The 26,143-nt window shown below is 33.6% G+C and overlaps 3 protein-coding genes across 5 annotated transcripts in view; 2 read left to right on the forward strand and 1 right to left on the reverse strand.

Moving 5' to 3' along the window:
- LOC143915452 (uncharacterized) overlaps positions 1 to 26,143 on the forward strand; it is a 668,062-nt gene that overhangs the window by 229,481 nt on the left and 412,438 nt on the right. The gene's annotated exons all lie outside the window — the stretch shown is intronic.
- Rab6 (RAS oncogene family member Rab6) lies at positions 1,061 to 12,346 on the forward strand. 3 transcript variants are annotated; one of them, XR_013260912.1, is made up of 7 exons: positions 1,073 to 1,381; positions 5,498 to 5,556; positions 5,631 to 5,790; positions 5,867 to 6,072; positions 6,160 to 6,226; positions 7,980 to 8,152; positions 10,133 to 10,185. XR_013260912.1 is itself a non-coding variant. In XM_077436144.1 (6 exons), exons 1-6 carry the CDS (start codon positions 1,312 to 1,314, stop codon positions 10,234 to 10,236), a joined length of 633 nt encoding a protein of 210 aa, XP_077292270.1. In that variant the 5' UTR covers positions 1,061 to 1,311; the 3' UTR covers positions 10,237 to 12,346. The 3 variants fall into 3 exon arrangements, 2 of the variants coding, with proteins under 2 accessions (XP_077292270.1, XP_077292271.1); XM_077436144.1 differs by lacking the exon at positions 7,980 to 8,152 and having other exon boundaries at positions 1,061 to 1,381; positions 10,166 to 12,346; XM_077436145.1 differs by lacking the exon at positions 10,133 to 10,185 and having other exon boundaries at positions 7,980 to 9,974.
- bib (MIP channel family protein big brain) overlaps positions 13,472 to 26,143 on the reverse strand; it is a 97,706-nt gene continuing 85,034 nt past the window's right edge. The window contains exons 3-5 of the mRNA XM_077436121.1: positions 22,363 to 22,579; positions 14,938 to 15,232; positions 13,472 to 14,864 (exon numbers count right to left, since the gene is read on the reverse strand). Of these exons, the coding sequence (XP_077292247.1) occupies positions 14,215 to 14,864; positions 14,938 to 15,232; positions 22,363 to 22,579 (1,162 nt within the window). The 3' untranslated portion in view covers positions 13,472 to 14,214. The remainder of the gene's footprint in view (positions 14,865 to 14,937; positions 15,233 to 22,362; positions 22,580 to 26,143) is intronic.

Below are 26,143 nucleotides of genomic sequence, written 5' to 3' on the forward strand. Positions count from 1 at the left end.
CGAAAAGTATTCTTTGGTACATTTTGTATGGGTATTCATACCAACCGTCACGTTTACGCCACGGCAGGCTTACAGCAGTACCCGACATTTCCTGTTCATACCTTACAGCAACATCCGTCAACGTATCGTATCCATTTTTTTGGCCATCGTGGAAATATACACGCGAATTACGTGCCATGAGTCTGCTGCTTTGCTGTTTTGGACCAATTATCGATAGTCACAGTTGACAGCTGTTCAATCTTTCGACATGGTTTCGGCGCAAATATTAAAAAAATTTTTAAATTTTTTACGGAAATATTTAAAAAAAATTTGTCCATCATCCACAAGCTCCTTATACAGTGTCCAAAACTCTCCTTCGGTTTTTCTATTTTTCAACATGGGATGCACATCAAAACGCCTCCGTGCTTTTTTATTGCCATCTTGAGCTTCTTCTTTCAACAACAGCGCGATTATACATAATTTTTCGTTCGATAAACGTCGAAACATTTTTGCTGACTTATATTCTGACGCGTAGCTACGAATGCACGTGTATGCATTCATATTGCAAGTACTCGATAATACGACATAAGCAATATTGTGCCGTATCGTCATGGCCTCTCATGTATAAGTTAGCCGATTTTGCCTTGCACTCGGCCAAATTGCTGTAAACGTGACGTGACCGCGACGTGTAGGTAGATATGAATATAAATGTAATAAAATGACATATTTGAAACGGAGTCGTGCAGTGCTGAAGCCGTGCAGTGCTGTTAAGTATGAACAGACCTTAGAGCGGCTCGGCTTGTACTCAACTCGTGCTCGGCTCTCTAGCGTAGACCCACCTTAGGAGAACTTGTCGTCGTACCACATACCGCATCCCACGCTGTGTGATTTCGCCCTTAGAGTCGTAAACAATGTGTGCCGCGAATATCAAAAGGTTGCATGGCTCTGGTCACTAGACGATAAATCTAAGGTGTTTTTTGTGAGTGAAGAAAGGGGCGCGGTTGATGCGGCGTGTTGGCAGCAATGTGCGGCGTGTTGGCCAAATTACACCCTGTGCGCATGCGTGTCATATGGGAGCGTTCAGTGCGAGTGTGTAAGTGTGCGCGCGTCTCTGCCTACATACAGAGACTAGTGTCACTACCACTACCACTACCACTAGCGCTAGTTGCCAATTGGCAATTGGCAGTGTCGGCCCGGCTGCCGCGTTGGCAGCTTCACTCCTGTCAGTTCGGTGTCACAGCTGTCACCTCGTCACACTCGCCCTCCTGCTGACAACTCGTCTCTCCAGACAGTCGCCACCAGCACCAGCACCAGCACCTGCAGCGTCTCATCATGTCCACGTCGGGAGACTTCGGCAACCCGTTGCGCAAATTCAAGCTGGTGTTCCTGGGCGAGCAGAGTGGTCAGATCCGTTCATTCATTCTTTCATTTTCTTTCAAATGCAACCCCGCCCACTTTCCACCCTCCCTTTCTTTCTAGCCCGCTAGTTCTGTCTCTGTCTCGCCGGCTCCCGGGAATTCGAATCGATTCTCATTCACCGATCGATATCCCCTCTCTCCTCCTGTTGAATACTTAATGACTCATCGTGTGTTTTTCCCACGCGATCTATGGCACTGTGCGAAAATGGTCTCGTTGATTTTTTTTCGCTCTCGCCCATAATAGTACGTTTACGGTACTGTGCGACTCGCCCCACACTACACCACATTACACTTTGTCTCGCGGAATCTTCTTATCTCATCTCTATCTGTGTGTGTGTGTGTGTTGTGACTAATGTCGAAAAATCATGACACCGTTAATTGCACAATTCGGTATTACATTTTTAAGTGAGCCAGCGTTCCATTGACTATTTGTGTCAAACTAATGACTCCGTGTTTTGTTCATTTTAAAATTGTTTAAAATTTTCATCTATAACTGGGTTAGGGTTGCCAGATTTCTTTCAAGTCAAACCGGAAATATTATTAAAAAAATTAACAATATTAGACCACTTAGATTTTTCATTTAATTACATTTGGCAATTGACATAATAGTTTTCAATACACTATAGAATATTTTCGACTGCATCTTTAGAAAGTCTATTTATTTCATTAGTCCAGAAAATATTCGAGAATATAATTTAACTACACATTTTTCCATTCCAATTTTGAGATTGTAATTCTCTTTTTGATATATTTTTAATGCTATAAATATGTGTCATTTGTTATAATATTTTTCGTATTTAAATATTCAACTATTTTTTCAATATTCATTCTGGTATGTTTTCCAAGCTCATGTATGAAAACATATTTAATGATATTGTTCATTTTAAAATAATATGTCAACGTTTCTTTGCTACTTCTTTATTAAATCCATCAATTTGTCCCTTAAAAAGTATAATAGAAAAATTTAAAAACTGGGACTTTTGGGCGTTCTGAAAGATTTGTTCGGGACACTGAGACATGAGACTTAAAACCAGTGACAGTCCCGATTAATCGGGACGTCCGGCAACCCTAAGAATAGTAGATTTCAACCGAATATAAACATAATGTTTTAGTTTTCATTTCTAATATTATAAGTTGACAATTATATTCATTTGAATCTACAGATTTTTAATTAGTAGATGTTCTTCTTCTCAAGCCAATCAGCCATCTCGTTGTGTCTCCATCTCTCTTGACATTCCACCAGCTTAATGGCTACAGTCAGTGAAGAGCCAGTACCGACTTAAACCTATCTGTTCCATCAAGCAGAAAACCTTTCCCAAGAATACATCACGTGTCCTTCCGCAAGAATACTTCACGGCTAAATGTCCAAAAAACCAAAGATTCTTTGAAGACAGACTAATCTTTAGCCTTGGAGGACAGACTCATTAGTTCTCATGGTTATCCACGATACTCTCAACATTCGTTTTCAGCATTATATGTATCTTAAAGGCGTCTATAATTTATCTTTCTCCGGTCTTAATATCTTCCATGTTTCAATACCATAAAGAAATATTAAAAAAAATTATGTTTGAAATTAGACATCTTCGTCAATGTGATAATATAAAAAAAAACATTATGAAAATTCAACCACCAAAGTTAATGATTAAAAATTAAATTTTGAGAAAGAAATTTTTACTTAAAAATCACTGATTTATAATTTAGTTGTGTATGTATGTATGTATGTACATACATATATAAGTTAATGAACTTCACTACTGTTGACCTATTTGGAATTCATGTTAGAAAATCTATAAAATTTATAATTACAGACACTAAGCGGCTTCCTTATTGAATGTGATAAATAATCTGGTTGTGTTTAGTTAAAATTATACTATTTTTTTGCACAATTTTGATTTTGAATCCAGATTTATTTTATAATAAAATAGACAATGTAAAATCTTAGTTAACCTTTGGGTCAAAATGTCGAAATTAATATATTACAGTTTTGATTTTTGATGAAATATATGTTCTTCAAATCACTAGCATTCACAGTGCTATCATATTCGGTATTTATTCTGAAGTTGTAGAAAATCAAATATTTTATGCGGGGTTGACTTTTCAGTATTGATCTGGATGTTAGACTGAACTGTTTAAAATGTCAACGAATGTTTGGAATTCATTGGGATGTTCTAGAAAATCTGCATCAAATGCATCCTGGACTCTATTCTATTATTATTGTTTAAATACACATGAAGTTAACTCATCAATATTGATCCAGACATCACATATGTACATACATACATAGAAAATGCTTAAAATGTCAAGAAATGTTTGACCTAGTTCTGTATATAAAGATGTAACGTATCGTGTAATAAAATTTTTATACGACTTAAACCATATACAATATAGATCTATGTATGTAGTATCTACAATTTTACCGTCCTAATATACATTTCAGTTTGCTGTGATTGAAAGATTGAAAATCTTCGAAATTTTATAAAATTACTGACTATACTAATTTAATATTTTGATTAGTCAACGAACAAAGAAAGTATTTACGTTTAAACACGAAAATGATCGAATAGGTGACAAATCAGTCGAATTCTGATGGTTTAATTATACAATTGCATTATTTTTATCTTTTATCAATCGAACGTGGATAAACAGAATCTCTAATATAATGATTACATATGTATATCGTAACAGTCATATTGGAACTTATCACTAGGCTTTAATTGTTGAAAATTTACTCATACGGTGCATTTACTTTATTAAAAATTTACAATAGCACATGCAATGTGCAATTTGTGGGGAAAGGCAAAAATTTATTAGCTTTTATTAGGCTTTTCGCACGCTTAGCTAAATATTGAAAAGTTATGTATTTGGAAACATTTTGGAATTATTGTTATTATTGTTGATGAATTTTTTGATGAGTTTTCGTATATAAAATTTGTGAAAGTGTATCGTCGTGTGTGCTAAATTTTCGCATGAGCGAACGTCTGTATATACTTTTAATTTTTTTTTGATTATTTATTGGTGAAAATGCATTTGCATATTCGAACGAAAAGTAATATTCAAAATCATAAATACTAAATATTCAGTCTTTAAAAGATTTGCTGAAAATTTAAAATCTTTTTGGTTTTTTCAAAAAATACGAATCTATTGGTGAAAGTCTCAACCATTTATTTATTTATTTTTAGGAATATAGAATAAAATAATAAAACATGTCTATAAGTGAATTTTATTTACATTTCTAGAAAAATCATTCTAACATAGACGACTTTGGAACATTTTTAACACAAACTATGACCGTATATTTTTTATGTGCCTATTTTACACCCATAAAAGGAAAGAAATATGAGGCTTTCTCTAAAAGACTCGTATTAACTTATACGTTTGTCAATTTTATCTTGAAAATTTGGTCGAGCGATTTTGATTCAATTAATCTTTTAATTAACCTTTTCTTGCTTTAAAAACACATTGAAATAGGTCTCGATTTCGGGAAAACTCATTTTAGAGATCGAATTTGCAAATACAATCTCTTTTAAACTCCCCCCTTATTTTTTATTTTATTTTATCTTTTTAATTTATACCAGGAAGGCCTAAACATTGTATATTTGATACAAATATTATTAGTATTATACAAAATACATATCAATTAATATCCACAGAGACATCTATGGTTAAATTTGTAAATTTGCAGCATTTTATACAATTCAGCGAAATTGGAGATTGTTGAAAAGTCGAGATTTTGCGAGAAAATGTGTAAGGTTGCCAATTTGTTCAATGAATATCAGATAAATTGGCAAACGATCGACCTGGAGTCACAAATCCAAGGTCTTTGAACCCGTGACCCCTCTGTTCAAAGCATTATACATATACTAACCACTATTCTATTCTGCTGGTTATGTGCTTAATAAATGTAAGGTCGAAAATTATCATTAATACAATAAAAAAGTCTATACTTATTATCTATAGTTGAAGTATTTACGTTTATATATGTATATGAAGTTTATACGTCTATATTTGACCTGCTATTGAAGACGGCTTATTGAATTTGAAAATAAACGAAGTATATTTGATACATTCTAATTTATAATATGTATATTTTCTTTTTTCAGTTGGGAAAACATCCATCATTACTAGGTTTATGTACGATAGTTTTGATAATACTTATCAGGTAAATGTATAATATTTAATTTTTCGTAATACATATTAATATGAATGTTTTAAACATGATTAAATGTTTATTAGGCGACAATAGGCATAGATTTCCTATCGAAAACAATGTATTTAGAAGATCGCACTGTGCGGTTACAATTATGGGACACAGCTGGTCAAGAACGATTCCGATCGTTGATACCCTCATATATCCGCGACTCCACCGTCGCCGTTGTAGTCTACGACATAACGAGTGAGTGTTTTCCGTTCCCAATTTCGTTTGTATATTTTTCGCCATGATGTAATACTATTACTGTGTGTGTTTGCAGATGCGAATTCGTTTCATCAAACGTCTAAGTGGATCGACGATGTGCGTACGGAGCGCGGCGGAGATGTTATTATAATGCTTGTCGGTAACAAGACTGACTTATCTGATAAACGACAGGTGTCTGCCGAGGAGGGCGAACGCAAAGCTAAGGATCTTAATGTTATGTTTATAGAAACTAGTGCTAAAGCTGGTTATAATGTCAAGCAGGTTATTATCGTATTAATATTCGTATATGTAGATACCGGATGATTTCATCACGATTGTATATTTATAAGGTTTCTTGTATTTTTTCAGCTGTTTCGACGTGTCGCTGCTGCACTTCCGGGAATGGATTCAACGGAAAATAAGCCACCAGAAGACAGTATCCTTTTTTTATTAATGAAATTTTACGATTGTTTTTCTCTTTACATTTACTTTTTTCGAAAGTACGTTTTTTTATTACGGTTTTATCGTCGTTTTTATTTCGAGTAAAGGTGCATTTTTATTATAGGATTCGTAAGTAAATGCAACTTATTCATTGTTATTTTTGATTTTTTGCATGCAAATTAAAGCTTCATTTGCACTCTTGACTTTTCTGCAACCGCTACTATTAATTTTTAATTATGCATTATAAAAATATTTTATCCCCTGTATATATATATATATATATATATATATACATATATATTAACCCTTTCTACTCGGAGGGCTCTTTTGATTCATTCATAGGTCTGGGTTGGTGCGGCTTGGAAAGTTCATCGTTTTATTTATTGAATTTTTTTTCAGTGATAAGTTTATTTCGCCAATTTATCATTTCGCTACGTTGAGGTTTTCTATCTCAACTTTTTTGTTGTTGATCTGAATGTACTAATTGAGGCGGTAAATGATTTTTTTAAATTTTATTCTATCTTCAATTTATACCAGAAAGGTATAACAGGTTTCCCAATGCGCCTTCCTGGCCATAAACATTGTACATTTTGATACAAATATTATTAGTATTATACAAAGTACATGAATACATATCAATTAATATCCACAGAGACACCTATGGTCAAATTTATATATTTGCAGCATTTTAAACAATTCAGCGAAATTCAGTAAATACATATCAATTTAACATCCACAGAGACTTTTATTGTCAAATTTGTAAAATTTGCAGCATTTTATACAATTCAGCAAAATTCGAGATTGCTAAAAAAACTCTTTTTATTTTATTTATTTATTTAACAAAATGATTTACCGCTCGAACTAGCACGTTTAGATAAAAATAATATATTGAGATAGAAAATCAATCCTTATAAACGTGGTGAAGTAAAAAAAATGGCAAAATAAACGCATAATAATAGCATAGAAAAAATATTTTAAGTATAAAAATATTTTATTTTAAAAATATATTAAGTATTTTAAAGCAATAAAAATCACAAGCAATAGAAAAAACATCTGACTATTGATTCCAATACTCACTTTGAGCGCAGCAATACTAGATTTTGAGTTATAGACCGCAAAAGCTAAATAATTATAAAAATTGCGCCCTTTTAAATCGAAAGCGAACTAACAGAATTCATCATCATAATCGAATTCATAGGCCAAACATAATTAAAATTGATTGCTTTTGTAAGTTAAAATCTCGTCGTTTTTCAAGTCGAAATAGCTATTTTTCAGTAGCAATAGTTATTGAACTATATTGTACGATTCCTAATACAATATATTTTAATTTGAGTTGGGTGTTTGATTTCATTTGAAGAGATTCCGAGCAGAAAGGGTTAATCAGATCAAATAGGCTCTCAATTGTCTCTAGTCTGTTATGTGTTGCAAATTATTCGAAGGCCTCAACGATTAACTTCCATTAAATGTATGTACGTTTAATCAGTTATATTTTAACTTTGCTCATTGCCTGTGCATGTCTAGATGTAATATCTCCGCCGTAATAGCCTCGATGTGGATTTAAAATTGATCATTCGGTTCGTATGTACTGAAAAGTCGATGTTAAATCTGCACCGTGTTGTTGACGGTGATGTGCAGTGAGTAGTACGATTAGTGAGGATGTTATGTGATAAAATATTTTGACGACGGCTTTTTTCTTTGCTTTCTATTTTTTTCATTATTTTCCTTAATTCAATAATTTGCGTTTGTAGTGCAAGAAGTTGTCCTGAAAGATACACCCAACGAAGTCAGAGACCAAGATGGTGGTTGTGCCTGCTGATAAAGCTGTGAGAAAAAAAAAGCATAATATCCGTCAAGTTTTCTCGCCTCTATTTATCATTCCTGTGTAGGCGCAGAGAATTTATTTTTATTTCGTAGCAATACAGTAAGAAGTAGATTTATAATCTCTCATGTGAAATTATACAAAGTATATATTATAATATATTATTTTTGATTAGAATAATGTTCAGGTTAGGTAAAACGAGCGGGAATTTGAACGTACATCTCTATGAGGCTACATTATCTCTCTCGTTTAACCTTTAAGTTTGAACGTTTTTCATAGTTATTTGTACTCGTTGGCATTGCATGCTTTTCTATTTAAATCAATATTTTCCATTCAAGTTGACGGCATACACGCTCAGCAATCGAAAGGCTTTTTTTATTTTACATAAATATGAACGGAACCTACTCTATTCCTTTCCCGTCCATGAAGTGTACTATAAGTCGCCTATAATATATACAAATAAATCTTAGTCGTTTTAAAACTTGCGTCAAGGTCGTTACTTTACATGTAAAAGTCAATATATTTGAGTTTGGTCATCGTTTGGACTTTGGTGAAGTTTATTATTTGACTTGAGTAGTTACCGAAAGAATATTTCTTCACAATTTTTTACAATAGTTAATCGTAAGTGCGTTAATTAAATTTTGATCAATGCCACCGAGTTTGTCGATATCGATGAAGCGACGACGGAAGCACGAGATGATGCATCCGTCCTCGGTTTTATCGTATTCATATACACGTGTGTGTGTAATAATCATCTTATGTTTACATGTTAATATGCATGGTGCCTTGTAATTAAAATTACATATTTAATATTAGTTTGTAAGTCATTATATCATTAATAATAATTAATTATATTGATTTTTATTATTTATTGTTTTTTTTTTTTTTATAATTTTATTTCAATGGAGCAAAATGCCATTTAATTCAAAGTATATACTTTTTTTATGTGTATGATTGCGTCAGCGGAAAAGCGACGAATTACACGTTATGCAAATGAATTTCAATTACGTCATCTTGAACGTAGCTTTCCGTCGGAATTTTGCTATATATTATATTTTTTTATGTGAAATTAATTTGTATTGCGTGTGATTTGATTTGTTCGGCTTCTCTGCTGAATGTCTCATATTTATTTGTTAGTAAAATGTAGGTGCAATGATGCATTCCATCCAATGCTGAAAAATGGCTAAAATCTCAATCAAATCAAGTACACTCTCGTTCCAAACATACAATTGTGAATATTTTAATTTAGCAATTGAATAAAAGATCAGTGCATTTATATTTATTACTTATTAGAATTTATTATAATATATACATTTAAAATTAAAAGTTCCTTCGAAACTATCTACATTTTGTATCTAACTGCATTATATTTCAATATATAAAATGTGATTTGACATTTTTGTATAGATTACCTCAATTTGTATTTAATTGGTCGGTAGCCTTGCTCGATTCGGTCAGTAAGTTATCCGTCTAAAATATTACAACAGACTATGCTGACCCGTTTTGTATCACTATTTGAATAGTTACGGACCATTTAATTTCAACGCCTACTTCAATGAGCAATTTCTACTTGGACACTGTAATAAACTTGTATTTTATTTGTTTTAGCTTTATGAAATTATTTTTATTTGTGTGAGTACTTACATTTTAGATTTATGTATGATTGTATGAGTTGTCGATTTTGAAATCACGTAAAACGGTTACAACGGTAATGTGTATATAATCAACAGATTTTTTTTTGTATTCGAGCAATGACTCGTGACCCTTTTTAAATCGACAACTCGTATTATTTTATTTATTTTCAATTTTTTAATGGCAAAATTTAAACTTCTATTGTCCATATATACATATATCTTATAGAATTTTTATTATGATAGTCAATTGTACTAATTCAACGTTTAATAAAGGCAGTCTATCATATAAACGTTTCATGTTTTGTATATTTTTTTATTTATCATTTCCCATATTTGCTGCATGTAGCAATATTGCAATGTATGATTTGATATATTGCCGGTTGCTATGATGCATTGTTTCCATTCAATTTGAATAACATATTTAGGTTAAGTTTCATTGTATTTTCAGATCCATATAATATAATCCTTAACAAGAATATAGCTGTGGATTTACAAACCCAACCGCCGCTCGGAGGCGACCAGCAAGATTCGGAAGGAGGATGTCTCTGTTAAACTTAAGACGTACCGGATATCAACATCTTTGTCTGAACAAAAAAAAAATGCAACACTGCCGTTGCTTTTCAGCATCTTGTGTCAAAAAAAAAAAAAAACACATTTTACGATAAAAAAAATAAAATTATTAACTATATATCCTATGGTTATCATAATCAAACTAAAAAAACTTAATACTGCACTGAAAAAAATTTAAAAAATGTTTACCCAATAATTTCATGGTCCAAAAGAATAATTTGAACGTTTATATACACGGATTATGATATACGTAGGAGCTTCACATTTTATAATAGTAATATTGTTATTTATTTTGCGTTTTGTATGTGATGTGTCGACTCACGCATTCCTATACACATGAAATGTTAATTATATTTAAATTTTGTATTATTATGTTTATAGGGAGACTTATAACGACTGTTGACCGTAAAGGCTGAAAGCTTTTTTCATAGTCCGATCACATCAGAACCCTCTATTTCTAATTCTAGTCTTTACATTTGACGGCCGCTATACGTGTCGATGCGGTGCGGACGCAACTGTATTTTACAACTTTATAAATGTGTCGGTGTTAGCTTGCTTCAATCACGCTTCAATACCAATCAGTCTGCAATGCAGTGGTATGTAACTTGCAATGCACCATGTTGTATAGTCATTTCCATTGATCGGCTGACTGTAAAGTAAATAAAAATAATGACCGTTTTGAAAGCTTTCCATGTACGAGTAGCATATTTGAATTGTTGTAAATCAGTCGAATACTCACTTCCGAATCCGCATCGTATTGATTTATCATTATTTTGTATTATAAATTATAAGTATTACCGAGAAAGATGCCTTAACGCATAAAATTTAATCGGCGACGGATCGACTAATCTTACATAGAGGTTATTTTAATTTGTTATGTGTCGTTATGTTGATTTTATTTTTGATTTTTAAAATGGAAGCTTGAATGGATAACATTGGTAGTTGTCAATTGAAAGGTGATGTGTAATATGTATATTACGATGGATATTTTATAACTATGTATGTATGTACGGAGTTACATTATTTTCTTGTTTATTTACATGTAGTCCATAATTGTTTAAATATAAATGGATTATGTTCATTTTCTTCCTTCACATTTTGGCTATTTTAATATTTGGTCAGTATACATCGGTCACTATCCAAGCTGTCAGTATAAATAATGAACGGTAGTGGTGGCTCGTGAGAATTCACAGCGGAGGGGTTGTGTTGACTATATCGGTGACTATAACATAAATTGCATGCAATTGTACCATACTGGGGTCAGTAACCCCACAGCACATATGAACGACAAAAATAGCATGCATGTGTATTATACTGGGAGGGCTGCAGCCCATAGCCCATATGAACGAGCTGCCACTGATGAACGGTCAGCATTTAAACTTTTTATTAACCTAACCCAAGTGTATTTATACTGATCGAAATCGACGTATATCTATTGATTGTCATTAAAATAGTACTGACCATTGTTTTGAAAAGAAATACTGATCATTAATTGATATAAATACTGATTTTATTTCATATTTTAATATTGTATTGGTCAATTAATTTTTTTCAATAAATGGTCGGTAACTTTTTCAGTAGTGCTGTACTATTTATAAATAATTATAAACGGTCGGTTAACTGTTTGTTTTCATTACTGCTTTTAGCATCTTTCTGACATATAGGCGACGGGTAAGTAACCAGTGACTGATTTATAAATTAAATACTGGCCAAGTGAAGCAAAGTTACTGATCGATTTAAGTGTGACTACTTATTGTGGAGTTCTTCGTGTGTTGGGTTTGATTGAATTGTCTATATTTCTAACTGGTGATTGTTCCAAAGATATAAAAACTTTTCTTAACGACTGAGATTTTGCAATTTTTACCCGTTTTTGAGAGGACGAGACAATGTGAGATTAAAAGGAAAGATTAAGAGAGAGAAAAATGTTTTACAGGTATTTTTTAGGGTTTAGGTATTATAGCAAAAAAATTGTTTACATTCGACTATAGCTCAATTGTGATCCAATGTGATATCTATTTTTTTTATATTTATCACTTAATGAACAAAAAAAAAATAAATTAAAAATAATCTGTTTTACGCACAACAAAGCGTGCTTTTTAACAAAATGAAAAAAAAAATCAATCTTCGCTCACATAATAAGTGTTTTATATTGTTTTTTTTACGTAAGATGCTTACAATTTTTGCCGCGCTTTATTGAAATGATATTTGAAATGTGTATTTTGTATCTACGTAGATTTCCACATCAGACCAATTTTATAATATAATTTAAATGTGGTTTTTTTGTTATATATTGGTGATAAATGGTATGATTGTGTTGGACTCGGATTGGAAATCATTAGCATTATATTTTTAACGATTTTAAAACAAATTACGTATTGTATATGTAGATCGAAATAGTGAATCGTATGTAAAAAGAAATTACATACATAATAGAGCAGAAAGACTAATTAAAAAGTTCTTCTGATTTAGATGACTTACGTATGTTTAATCCAACATTAATCATATCACTAAACCTAGTATCGAAACAACTGAAAAACTATCGAGATTATGCAGTTTTTAAGATTTTTATTGTATTAGTAGTATCAGATAAGTTCCAAATTGTTATTAGTTGACGCAATAATAATAATATACATACATATTATGTAGAAAATTTTGGCTTTTCTTATATTATTATATTTTCGATGGATCATTTTATTCGATACAATGTTGCAATGGCTTTGTTTACATCGACCTGAAATCATTTTGACATTTAAAATAGACGCGTATGACAAGAATATCTCAAGCTTTATATATTATGTATTATAAAATAAATAATTTAAGATTTTTGTATGACGAAATACTGAATTATACTGAATATACAATTAAAATATTGTGCCACAAATTGATAATCGCAATTATTCAAGGCAATCATCATCTTTTGTTACTGGGAATATTATTATTATTAATTAGTGAAATTATTATGCTTTATTAATAAATACGTGTGTTGCCTTTAATATGGTGCTGTTTTATTTTTTACACAGTGAAAAAACCTTCTATTTTTTTGGTGTGAAATAAAAATAAAATTTTCGGAGGAAACTTTTCTATATTGTGTAAAAATTTTACATTATTTTTTTAAACATCAATTTTTTTTTAAGTAGTGTATTATAATATTTAAATTGTTTTTTAACACATCGTCTAGAATTGATTATTTCTATTAGTCATGAGTGATTTTATTGCAAATATCATATAAAAATTGAGAATATTTTACAATATGAAAACACACATTATTTTTTAAACATATTATATAAAGGAACTCTTATTATAACATTATATAATCTAAAAAAAAAAAAATTAAAAGAGGTAGTTAAAGGAAATATAATTTTTTTTTAATTTTTCTTTGTAATTTTTTGCACAATTGTTATTAGCTTTTAATGCTAATATATTGTAACACTATCAAATTCTATACAAAGTCCATTTTATTCATCGACAGTGGGGCTCCGGATACAATCAAGGTTTTCAACCACTGACTAAACACATTTTGTTGTATATATTTGTACAAAAGATTTTTTAGAGTACATGTCCCCATAATGCAATTATAATTATCAATTTCCTTATACAAAACTGATATAAATTACATATTTATACTATACATTATAAAATAACTGGTTTAAAAATATCATATTATAAAGGGAAGATCACAAGATGGTCGACCTGTACACTCTTTAATAGCGTATAGCAACTTCGGTTTTAGCACGGTTCGTCATCCGTCCAAGTCAAATTAGCCTTAAATACACTTGAGTACTTGTAAAGGTTAAAAATTAACTTACAATTACATTAAACGTCAGTCACACATAATATAATAAAACATAAGACGTAGACTTTCACCATTAGACATAATTTACATACATATTTATAATAGATAAATTATACGGTGTTTTATATTTAATATTAAATCAGTCATTTCACTACACTTTAGATATGTTAGTACTGGTGGGTCGCCGGTGGTGGCAGATGATGATGATAACTACCGACTGCAGTTCCCGGCCCTCCGTTCTGCGTCGCCCCCGGGGGTGGCGCCCCACGGTAGGATCCATACGAAGAATCATCAGACTGAGCCGACTGATTTCGCCGAGGCTGAGACACGACCATTCCATACATGCTTTCAGGTCTGCGAGTCATCTTTGAAGGCTCTTCCCTAGTGTCGTTGCTAGCTGCTGCTACGGCGGCTCCAGTAGGATTCTGTCTCTGACCGTAACTGACCACTGATGCCTCTCGTCCTGCAGTAGTGTTTGTGGGTCTCGTCGCGTAAGTTGATTCTCTGGCTTGCATTTGATTGTGAGCGTTTTGATTATGGGCTAAAAGTTGATCCATGCGAGGTGGGTACAAAGAACGTGCTGGAAGTAGAGGACCTGGCGGTGGTAGAGCAGTAGGTCCAGCAGCTCCAGCAGCCCTCGGAGGCTTGCTGTAAACCGATTGGGAACGATGCAAGTTAGCGCGAGTCAAAGGTGGTGATCTGCAATAGAGTGAGCGGGTTCCTCCGTATAATGATTCCACACGTTCTAGTTTATTAGCAGCAGCTCCTCCGGGATACATGTTAGTGGCTGTTAAAGTTGGACAGTAGCTTCCAATTCCTACAAGCAAATATAAACATTAGTAAAAATATTTAATAAAAGCAAACATAGCTGTTAGATTAGTGGTAGGTACCTGGTGCATGTTGTACTGCTGTCGGTCTGTATGTGGAATAGGCCGGAGTGTGAGCGTGGTGGTGGTGCTTATGTTTGTCCAGACGGTCGTAGGCGTCTTCGTCTGATTGTACGCTTGAGGAGTCAGGTTCTGGAGAGTCTGGAGCGTTGGGACGACGAGCTGCTAGAACGAGAGCGTGGAGTAATGCTCCTGCTGCTCCGCCTCCTGCCGGTCCGGCCCAAACTACCCATTGTTGCTCCCAGCGGTTCAGCACAAAAGCAGGACCCAAGGCTCGAGCTGGGTTCAATGATGGCATCTGAAAAGATGAAATTGTTTTAGTACAGCTGTATTACTTTCCTCGCATGGTATTTTGTTCGATTTAGAAGGTTTAGAATGGATAGAAAGAAGTTCAAAACTAGTGTTTTACCCGAAGAACTATCATTGCATGAGTGTTGGCATATTAAGTTATTAAATAAAAAAAATTTAAATAAATTAACTGTGTTCAATTCGCACATGGTCAGATTTTTTCAAATACCTTTTAAATATATTTAATTTAATATTTATATTTAATTGTTTAATATGAAAAAAATTCCTACCTAACTACATATAAACAATATAAAACACCAGTAGAAAAATTAATTAATTAATTAAATAAGTTTTCAATATATTGATTTTAAATGCTTTTTATTATTACGAAATTATGTTCACAATACATCTTATATATCTATTTTACTAGCTACTGATCTACTGATCATTTTCTATTTTACAATTTAATTTAATTTGGTTAGTAATCATAGTATTATATTATTCTAATGTTAATCTACAGCATAATAGGAAAAAGAGCTCAAAAACCTATTTAATTTTCAATATATGGCGGTAAGTGCTCCGAGACTTAGCGCCAGCTATTTGCATAAAGGAAACATTGGTAGCAAATGTATATAAAGAAGTTTTTCCTATTGTTATTATATTCGTATACGTTTTGAATGCATTTAAAATGATTCTACTTGAAAAAAACCCATTTTTTCAATTCATTGTCTTTTTAGAAAGTAATGGAAAATCAACTTATGTAGAACAATTATGGCAGGAACAACTATAAAAGGCTAAGAATCATACATACATACATATTTATATGTATTTAAACGTACATATTTATTAATAAACGTCTATTTTTACATTGCCCAGAACATGTTTGGGGCGCGTTATTTTTTCAATCATCATATTAGTGTTCAGTGGGCAGAGATATGTTAAATAAGTTAAGTAAGATCTGGTTTTCAGCAAACATAGTCGGTACAGTAAAATGAAATTCGTTGGTCGGTTTTAAACTTTGTTTATTTCACGGAGTGCCACAACGAACTAATCTTCAGTTACAAGATGACAACTTAACCATTTTTCAGCTAATGCATGTCAACCTAATCAGTCATAAGGTTAGTTAACTAAATCACACACTTATGATTCAGTCAATGGGGGGTATAACACTATTAAAGGTCTGTTCATACCTATCCAGCACGACCCGTATCCTGCAGGTGTCATGCAAGTGCGGATAGTATTCTTTGGTACATTCTATATGGACGCGCATGAATGCGTAAATGCGCATGCGCGAATGGAGTATGAATACGTCCATATAATGTACCAAAGAATACTATCCGCACTTGCATGACACCTGCAGGATAGGTATGAACAGACCTTAATGCGGATCGTGCTTCTAATATCGCGGATTTCAAAACAGCTCGGGTTCATACACTACTGATTATCATGATACTAACCCATTATACCGTCAATGCGGATCGCGATAGGCGAGGATCGTGTCATGATATTGATAGTGTAACGCCCCAATTATACATTATGTTGCTTTTTAAAATGCTATTTTCCTATTATATGTGTTTGGTCCTACTAACTAACATATACCCGGCATTGCTCAAGTCAAAATTATTCAATAATGGGTACAATTAAATTACTTATGGAATATTTTACACATATTTAGGTGAAACCGAATATATGTATCTTCTGGTAAATTGAAATCTGTAAGGTATATTTTTACATTGACCGAATCGCGTCAGGGCCGTGTTGCTAGCAATACAAATTACTCAATCGTAATAATTTGAATGTACACGGATAAGAATTGATGATTGTATAAACACACCATCAAAGTGCATTCATTAACCAAATCTCGGAGAGTGCTTTCGTATCGCGTTAACCAGATGTGATTTGCGTGCCCTTTTTCCTTATTTTTTTTTTGTTTAACATTGGACTTTCTGGCGTGGACGCACCTGCCGCGGACAAGGGCAGCAATTCCTCGACATCGTCATCATCATCATCATCATCATTATCGCAGCATCTGCGGCCAGAGGGAGCCGAGTAGGAGGAATCGCCAGGATAAGCGCTAATTACGAACTCTCAAATATTAATGAAGACATTAAAATCACATTTGCATGCACGGTTACACCTCATCGTAGTGTTTCAGTGAAATTTGAACACTTTTCAGTGTAGTCTCGTGTGAAAAATCAACGGATCGGAATTTCGGCCGGTGCATGTCTGCGTAATTGTCCTTTTGTCGGCAGATTTAACTTTGTGTGCGAATTAATTCGAAGAGTGGGTACCTTCCGAGACCGCAAAAGTTTATCTGAACGGCAGCTGCCGCACTTTATTCAGATTTATTGTAATAAAACCGCCGGTGGAATTAATTAGCGACCGTCTCCGAGACTCGTGGAAATACATTTTAAAATATGTACCCATAAAAATAACCGATTTCGCCAATTAAGAGACAGCTAAAATCGACGAGATACATTAAAAAAGAATTGCACGGCCGAAAATTTCCTTTCTCGTTCTTTCTTTCAGGCAAAAATGATGATCTTTCACAATCGATTCTCACAACTACATATATATTATTGGAATGTACCAGGGCTGTGGAGTCGTATCAAAATTTACTGACTTCTACTGACTTCTACTTATTCGACTCCGACTCTGCCTCCAACTTGAACAATTTTAATAAGATGGATTTGTCTTGCCAACTTACAAAATTATTAGTAATAAAAATAATAAAGATTTATAAAAACCTTATAAAAATAGCGAATAACAAAATAAATTACAGGAATTTAAAAAAATCACTAAAAATTGGCATGTAACCCAATTTATTGAATCATTGGTGATGAAATAGGTAAATAAAAATATATGAGACGGAGGAAACATCGGTTTTGGCCAGAACATATCAAAATATGTGCAGTCCGACGATTTTTTTCATAATCTTTTTTTTTATATAAAGAAATTATTAAATTTCAATTTATTAGTCGATTTAATCCAATAAAATTGTACGTGTATCGTAATACTATTACTTAAAAATAATAATAAAAAGAAGTCGGACTCCTACTGTACACTGTTTTTATCTTGGTCGAAAAAATGGTACCATTAGCTTTGGTAATATAAACATTTATCATTTCTACATTTATTTATTTCAAAACAGTTTAATTAGACCACGGACTGTTATCGTAAGAACATGCTTAAAAGTAGGGCACGGGACGCGCACGAGCACTCCAGTGGTGAGAGGCCGATCTTCGTGTCATTATTAATTCGTACGATTTTATTATTTCGACAAGTTTCTCCTACACTTCTTCAAATATGGGAATCACCGCTATCGTCAAACCTATGTATAATATAAGGATAACTTTATCCGAAAACACTCCAGGCGGTGAGTCTTGCGAAAGGTCGCGGCGGTACAGATTTGGCGTATCGGAGTACATCTTGCGTAATTTTTACATGTTCAAAACTATCTAAAAAACACGGCGTACCTCTCTGTGTGTTTTTATATTAAAGGGTCTAACTCACGTTGAGGTTTGCGTCAATTATACCGGATTGACACGATACGAGTGCACTCAGACCTATTCCACTAATTTGTTCACTCGGACGTTACTCGCAACGTGGCAACGTAGTACGTCTAGCGTATTTTTAGCTCGTGCAAAATAAAACCCCCTGTCACTCACTTTTCTGTGTGTCTTTACCTTTACTTAAACCAAAGTGCCAGTATCCCAATTAATCGGATTTTCTTTGTTTCCCAGTTAACTGTCTTTTCTACATACATATGTACATACTAGTGTTTTGCTCGTTAAGAATTCAACGGGCGGTTTTGGAAAGGAGGTGATACTTGATACGACGATAAAGTTCAAGTTAAAACTTTTGTACATCGTAATGTCAAAAGCAATATGGCGTTATCTTGAAAATTTACCAGTGTGTTCTTGTATAATATCAAAACAGAAACAAAACCATATTAAAAATCTATTTTAGTCAAATCGTTGACTTTGCTTTATCATGCTCTTAGGACGCAATGTGCACCTCGGTGTGAACATGTGGGGAGTTATCAATTTCTCCCCCATTGTGTGGAATCAACTAATAAATCAACCAATTGCCTATCCTACAATTTTCTGCTCCATAAAATTAATAATCTTTGTCACCACATTAGGCCACGTAAACTGGCACTTAAATAATCCTATGTAACAAACTACGCAAATTGAATAAAATATATATACATATGTAATGCACGTCAATGGTGGGAGGCATTTATTTATTCATTAATCATGCACACTCATCTAACGCGACGAGTGTACTATACAGATTGAGAATTATTTATTAATTATTTAAACAGGTATAGGTACACCCATTTATTAAACACGACATCTATGGATAATTTTCGTATCTACTGCTGGATGAAGATCTCTCCAATACGCTTCCACTCGTCTACTTATCTCCCATGTGGTCTTCCTCGCACGCTTTTACATTCTTTCGGGTACCATTCGAGCACTTATTTCGCACATTTATTCGTTCTTCCAGCTATATGACCCGCCCATTGTTATTTCAATATCTTTGCTCTCCCCATTATATCAACTAGCCTTGTCATATTTCTTACCTACGTACTAAAATTGGAATGAAATTTCTTTAAAATTCTTATATGATTAAAGTACGACTGAAATTACGATACTTTGAGTTAATTGTTTGATAGTTCTGCTACCGAGTGATAAGTGAGATAAATTGTCTAAGTATTTGCGAAAACAAATTTGAAATGAAAATTTCTCTACTTTATGTATAAAATTTCATATAAAATCAATGTTTTTTTTGTTCTTCCGCAATGTAAATCTACAATTTTTTTATTTATTTATTTTATTCAATCAAGCAGGCACACTCGTCTAACAGATTGCTCCAACTTGATGGGTTTACTATACAGATTAAGAATCATTAATTATAAATATATACAGCTATACACCCATTTATTTATATTAAACACGACATCTATGGCCGAACATTGTACAGATGTATTGTATGTAGTATATGTATATACAAAGCAAATACAAACATCGATTAACATCCACATATATGGACAAATTTTTGCTGCATTTTCTAATCATCGAAAATTGAGATGCTGAATAGCTCGAGTTTTTGCTAAAGGGTTAGGAAAGGGTTGCCAATTTGTTGGAACCGTTTCAATGAAATCAGATAAATTGGCAAATTCTGATAAGGAAATGATCGACCTTGGAGTCACATATCCGGGGTCTGGTCAGCAGCATAAGGTATAGAACGTGACTACAATTAAAAGCATAACATGCTAACCATTGATCTATGCTGACGGTTCAATATACTTAAAATGCTCGTTTTTATGTTATGAACACACATATTTCAATAATTTCACATTACCCAACTTCTTAGGTAGGCACCTACAGTATGTAAGTCCCGAATAAATTGCACAATCGGTCCAATCAAGCCTCCAGCTTAATCCACTCCAAACATATAGGTACACATACCCACTGCACAGGTATAATAAATTGTGAAAAGCTCGGGTCGAAGGTATGTAGGTATAATATATCAGAGGCCAGGTAGGTCATCAGCACCAATTGTCACCGGTGGGCAAAAAGCACCTGCCGTTCAGGTATGCGGACGTGGCATCCGCCGAAATCTTCACCGACAGGGACAGAATCTAAGTCGAAGGTTTCAGAGGAAGCGAGAAACAAACGGTGCAACAAAAAGTGCATTCGTAAAACTGCATCATGATTATGTGTATATATGTATTTGGGTATTATACACAGGAGTGAGCTCTGGACGCGCACGCACTTCCTTTTCAAACCACTTATTATTATACACATCTACATATATTATATGTAAAACATCAGATTTATTTCCTTCTGGCAAATAGATAAATTATCAGGTGTTGCTCGGGCGTAAAAAGTGCAATAAGCGACTTTTACAAAATATATTGTAGTATAATATCTACTATGTTCTATGTAAGTTATATGTATACATACATATGTATAATATGTAGGCCATTGTGGCGCATTAGGTTCTTCCTGTAATGCCATAATGGTCAAAAAACATTAAATAATTAAATAATATACGAAATTTGGTGATTGTAAATTGAAAACTGTAGATTTGCATAACGAAAAAATAACCAAATAAGTATCTTTTTTTATTTATTTTTACTTTTTATCTATGGTATTAAACTTTTACATTTGAATTTATAGATTACTAGTTGTTTTACCCGGCTTCACTCAGTATTTGTAATATAAACAGCTTAAACATGGCAAATGTAATAGTAAATATTTATTTGTTTTTTTATTAAATTTATTTGAATCGAAAAAAAATAATATTCAACCTATCGAATCGTCGTCATAGAAACTTTGATTTGTTTTCAGTTACCAACCAACTTTACATACATACATACAAAGTCTCTTTCGAAATTATTTATTAGATAAATTTGAAATTCAAATAGTAGGTAGGATGATTTTTAACAATTTGACGAGGAACCATGTCAACAATGAAATCAGATAAATTGGCAAACTATGATAGGAAACGATCGACTTGGAGCCACAAATATCCAAATCTGGAACAGCAGAACTACAGAAATACTCGGAGCAAAATCTCTTCAATCAAGGTCAACCTAGGGCTCGAACCCGTGAGCCTCTTGATGATTAGTATTAACTTAACCACCGAGCTATACTGCTGGCTTTATGTGGTAGATATCCGAATTGAATTGGTTGATAGTTGAATAAAATTAAAAGTTTTATAATTGGTTGGAGTATCATGGTGGTCCTAAACTGAACACTGTAGATTTACATAACAGAAAAACCTGTAAATAAACAAACGCTTATCTTAATATGATGATGGGATGACACGATTTGTTCATTACTTTGATTGTTTGCATTTCACGCCATAGGAGATTTTGTCTCAATCTAATCTAATCTCCTCAAAAGACCATCCTAATGAAGAGGACTTTGGTAGCATGTTATCCCGAACTATAAATACGCTGTTTCGATTTAAGTTACACCACACGTCATTCCTCCAAACAACAAAGCAGGAAGTTAACACATCGATTGATTGGATCAAGTGGACCAATGAGTATTCTACAGACTTCACTTGAGAGTGGAACAGGTCTTGAGACTGCTTATAATATAATATAAACTCTATACTTACAGAAACCAGAGTGCAGGCTCCATATACAGCGCCGATAGCAAGTGCTGGAGATGAGGTGGCTCCGAAAGCAATCCTGGGTCTCTCAGCGGATACACAATGGGTCAAAACCACTATGAAGGTGAGGATAAATTCGACTCCGAATCGTTCCCAAGAGGCCATGGCAGCAGGTTGTACCATTCCAGCTTGAAGGTTGCCTTGATATCCAGGCACGGTCACTCTGAAAGAACAAAAGTGGAAACTTAATATACGTACAAGTAAGCACACACGCGTCAAACTTTTGATACGGCTGTATAATGTAGGTGGTTGTTGTGGAATAAAGGTAACGAGGGTAAAACGCCTGTTTGATAACTGTTGGGTACGTTTAGTGTGTAACTTTCGGCAATTTAGTCAGACTGGGTTTAGGTTTTTGATTTATTTTTATATTTGGGAAATTGGGTCAATCTTACTCTATACATATCTAATGCTCGGGATGGTCGAAAAAAGGTTCGCCTTGGCTGGCCTCTGAATAATATATGTCCTCTGTGTATTTTGACACGTTTCACTGGTCGCGATATATTTATACATTTAATACCAATATTTACTTTGAGAAAGGATTTTGGGTCACGTTTCAACTGAAAATAGTTCGTATGCAAACGTGAAGGCTGTATTTGCTGAAAATATTATCAAGTATATTATGAATGTATTTACCTAACCCCTTTCAAAGAATATATGACAAGAAAATTGAATAAATGAAAAATTTTTACTTAGGCGACGCCAGGTGTAATACATATGTACAAAACCTTATTACTGATTAATATTTTGCTTGAAGTAACTTTTCAAATATATACTTGGTACACTAAACATAAATTTAACAATTAAAATAAGCATGTGTGTGTGAAGCCACGCACTGCATTGGTTGAAATTGAAAAAGCGACTAAACCAGCAGCGTGGTCTAGTGGTGAGTGTTGTATTATTTCGTGCAAGGTGTCACGGGTTCGATTCCCATTAAAGTTTCGTTGCTGGCCAGACCCTAGTTTGTTGAGGTCGATCAGAATTTGGGGGGGGGGGGCTAAAATCCAGAATTGAAAAACTTATTCAGCAAAATCTGAATGGTTATTAAATCCAGATCAACCGTTTCTCCTGTTAGAGTTTGCGAATTTATCTAACTTGATCGTTGCGGCAGTTCCTATAAAATCGGCATTAACTCATTCTATCGTAAATTCGGCTAGTTTGAATTTGTTGATACATTGCAAGCAATACATACGCTTGAGATTTTTATCCTTGTATTGACAATGATTACCATATTTGAAGATATGTGGAAGAAACTTGTCGAAATAATCAGATCGTACGGATTAACAATGTCATGAAGATACGCCCATCACAGCTGGAAATCACGAGCGCGTACCATGCCACAATTTTCAACGTATCGAAATATTTAGTACGAAGATTTGAACAGTGAACCTTTCAATCAAATCGAACCCAATCTAGTCTGCCTCAAATGACATATACTATTGTTAAAAGGTGAAATTCGCCAACGGGCATAAGACTGCATATGTACATATATACATATGTAGTTTATAGTGTCGATCCATGTGTGTAATTAGAGTTTTTATTTGGTTTGGTCGAAACCTGATTTGTGTGCGTACGTTTTATCTGGTGTAAAGTGAGGCCCGGGCATACATTTGTGGTATTCTCACGCTACCCAGTGTGGGAAAGACACTCGCCGTGGTGCCCCTCTCCCCCTTGATGACCACCTCTAATATCACCCATCTAACAAGTGACCTTTGCGTCCGAGAGCTAATGCTCTGTCCACGATACGATCTTGCATCGAACGATTGAGGTGGTCCATCCGATCCGAACTCCCGAATGTCCGGAATTTCAGACCCGGGACCCCAGCTGTGTGCCAAAAGTCACAACCACACAATATATCATACATATCGTATATGTTAATGTAATATTATACAAGCGTTGATTCAACAATTGAAGTTCTATTGTTTAGTTCTGAGAATTCGAATTGATTTTTTTTAATAAATAAAAAAAAATTCTTACCGAAAGTTATTGAATATTACACATGTATATCATAGTATGGTTTTCAAAAGTAAACTTTATCATATATATTTCGTGATGTATTAAAGGAACACTAAAATCGATAATGACATAATCATTCGTTTTAATTATATACATACACATATTTGAATCCATGTTTTATTGACATTTTTTTTTAATTCAGCTGTCTTCAATGAAGACGTATAAATGCAAAATGATTATTTTTAACACTTATTTGATTGAAATAATTTTTTTTTATAGATTTGGATCATTGTGACTTTACAGGAAGAGCCTAATGCGCTACAGTGGCCTACATAAGAAAATAAGAAAAAAATACATTAGAATAAAAAGAAAAAAAATCAAATAAACAGAATATATAGTAGGGAATGTCTTGCATCCACAGCCAGCACTAATATACATGTGTATATATAAGAACTAGCCGTAAATACATAAAATACGTAAAAAATATCCCCGCTAGGCCCAAATCGAAGAGAGAAGATCAAAATTCCACTCGTACATCACATTAAATTATGAAAATAATTATGAGCGCAGGCTACCAGACAAATATATTATACAAGGCCTAAACCGAAGAGGTTCTCTCTTCCGTTCATAAAAACTCCACTGATATTGTATCACATCAATTCCAAAAATAGTGATGAGCGCAGGCTAACAGACAAATAAGTTAAAAAAAAGCTCCGATAACCTATGCTCACTGAGGTGAGTAATATAATATCACATTTAGGCACAATATCATTATCAACACGCTTCCCTCCGTCTCTGTTTTGCGCAGCTCTCATTCATCTCACCCCACACATTTTCCTAATTTCGTCTACCCATCTTACTTGTGGCTTTCCTTTCGCTCATTACATTCTATCGGGTACCATTCTAGCACTTCTTTTGTTCACGTTTTGACCATTCTTTTAGCTATGTCCTATTGCCATTTCAATTTCTTCACTCTCTCCACTATATTCATTACCCTTGTCATACTTCTAAGCCACGTATTCCGCTTCCTATCTCTTCTCGCTATGCCGAGCATACAGTGTTCCATACTGCGTTGGATTAAGTATAGCATTTTGGCATTCTAATATACATATATTAAATAAATTCATTAGAATAATTCACGGCGAAGAACTTGGGCAAAAATTAATTTCCGGGAGAAATTGTCCCGCGAGTGGGTACCTACGAAGTTCTTATTTGCAATAAAATGCGGCGAATTGCGGCCTTAACGATCCTAAAATTACATCTTTATTTGAGAGCCGTGCTCGGCGGGAGCAAATAAAGACCCAAAAGAGAAAAAAAAAACTCAAGACTTTAGTCGGGGAGAGCCCGGATTAATTAAGTTGGGTGATAATTGGAGCCCGCACGAGTTCGATCCGGTTAGTTAGGGATACAATCCTATTTTAGTTTTTTTTTTGGTTGGATTCGTCAAAAGTGGAAGAAACAATAAAGCCGATTATTCGACCGTAGTCCTGTGTACACATGCATGTACATATGCCGGTCCTTGTATCCTTTTTTATGTATGCTAAAAGGTCCTGCAAAGCCGATTATGTGCGAATCATGCAACGATCAAATATTCAACATGTATATTTGATACGAATTTGATGGATTTCAACAGTACTTTAAATTCCATTTATGACATTTATACATAACATATTGAATTAATAATCATCGTTGCTATAAAATGAAAATTTTTAACCAAATTGAATTGAATTGAAGTATTGTTTCGAGTAATGATTTTTGCCTTTGATTTTTGGGT

The sequence above is a fragment of the Arctopsyche grandis genome, chromosome 8 (assembly GCF_051622035.1).
Source record: "Arctopsyche grandis isolate Sample6627 chromosome 8, ASM5162203v2, whole genome shotgun sequence".
NCBI classification, from domain to species: domain Eukaryota; kingdom Metazoa; phylum Arthropoda; class Insecta; order Trichoptera; family Hydropsychidae; genus Arctopsyche; species Arctopsyche grandis.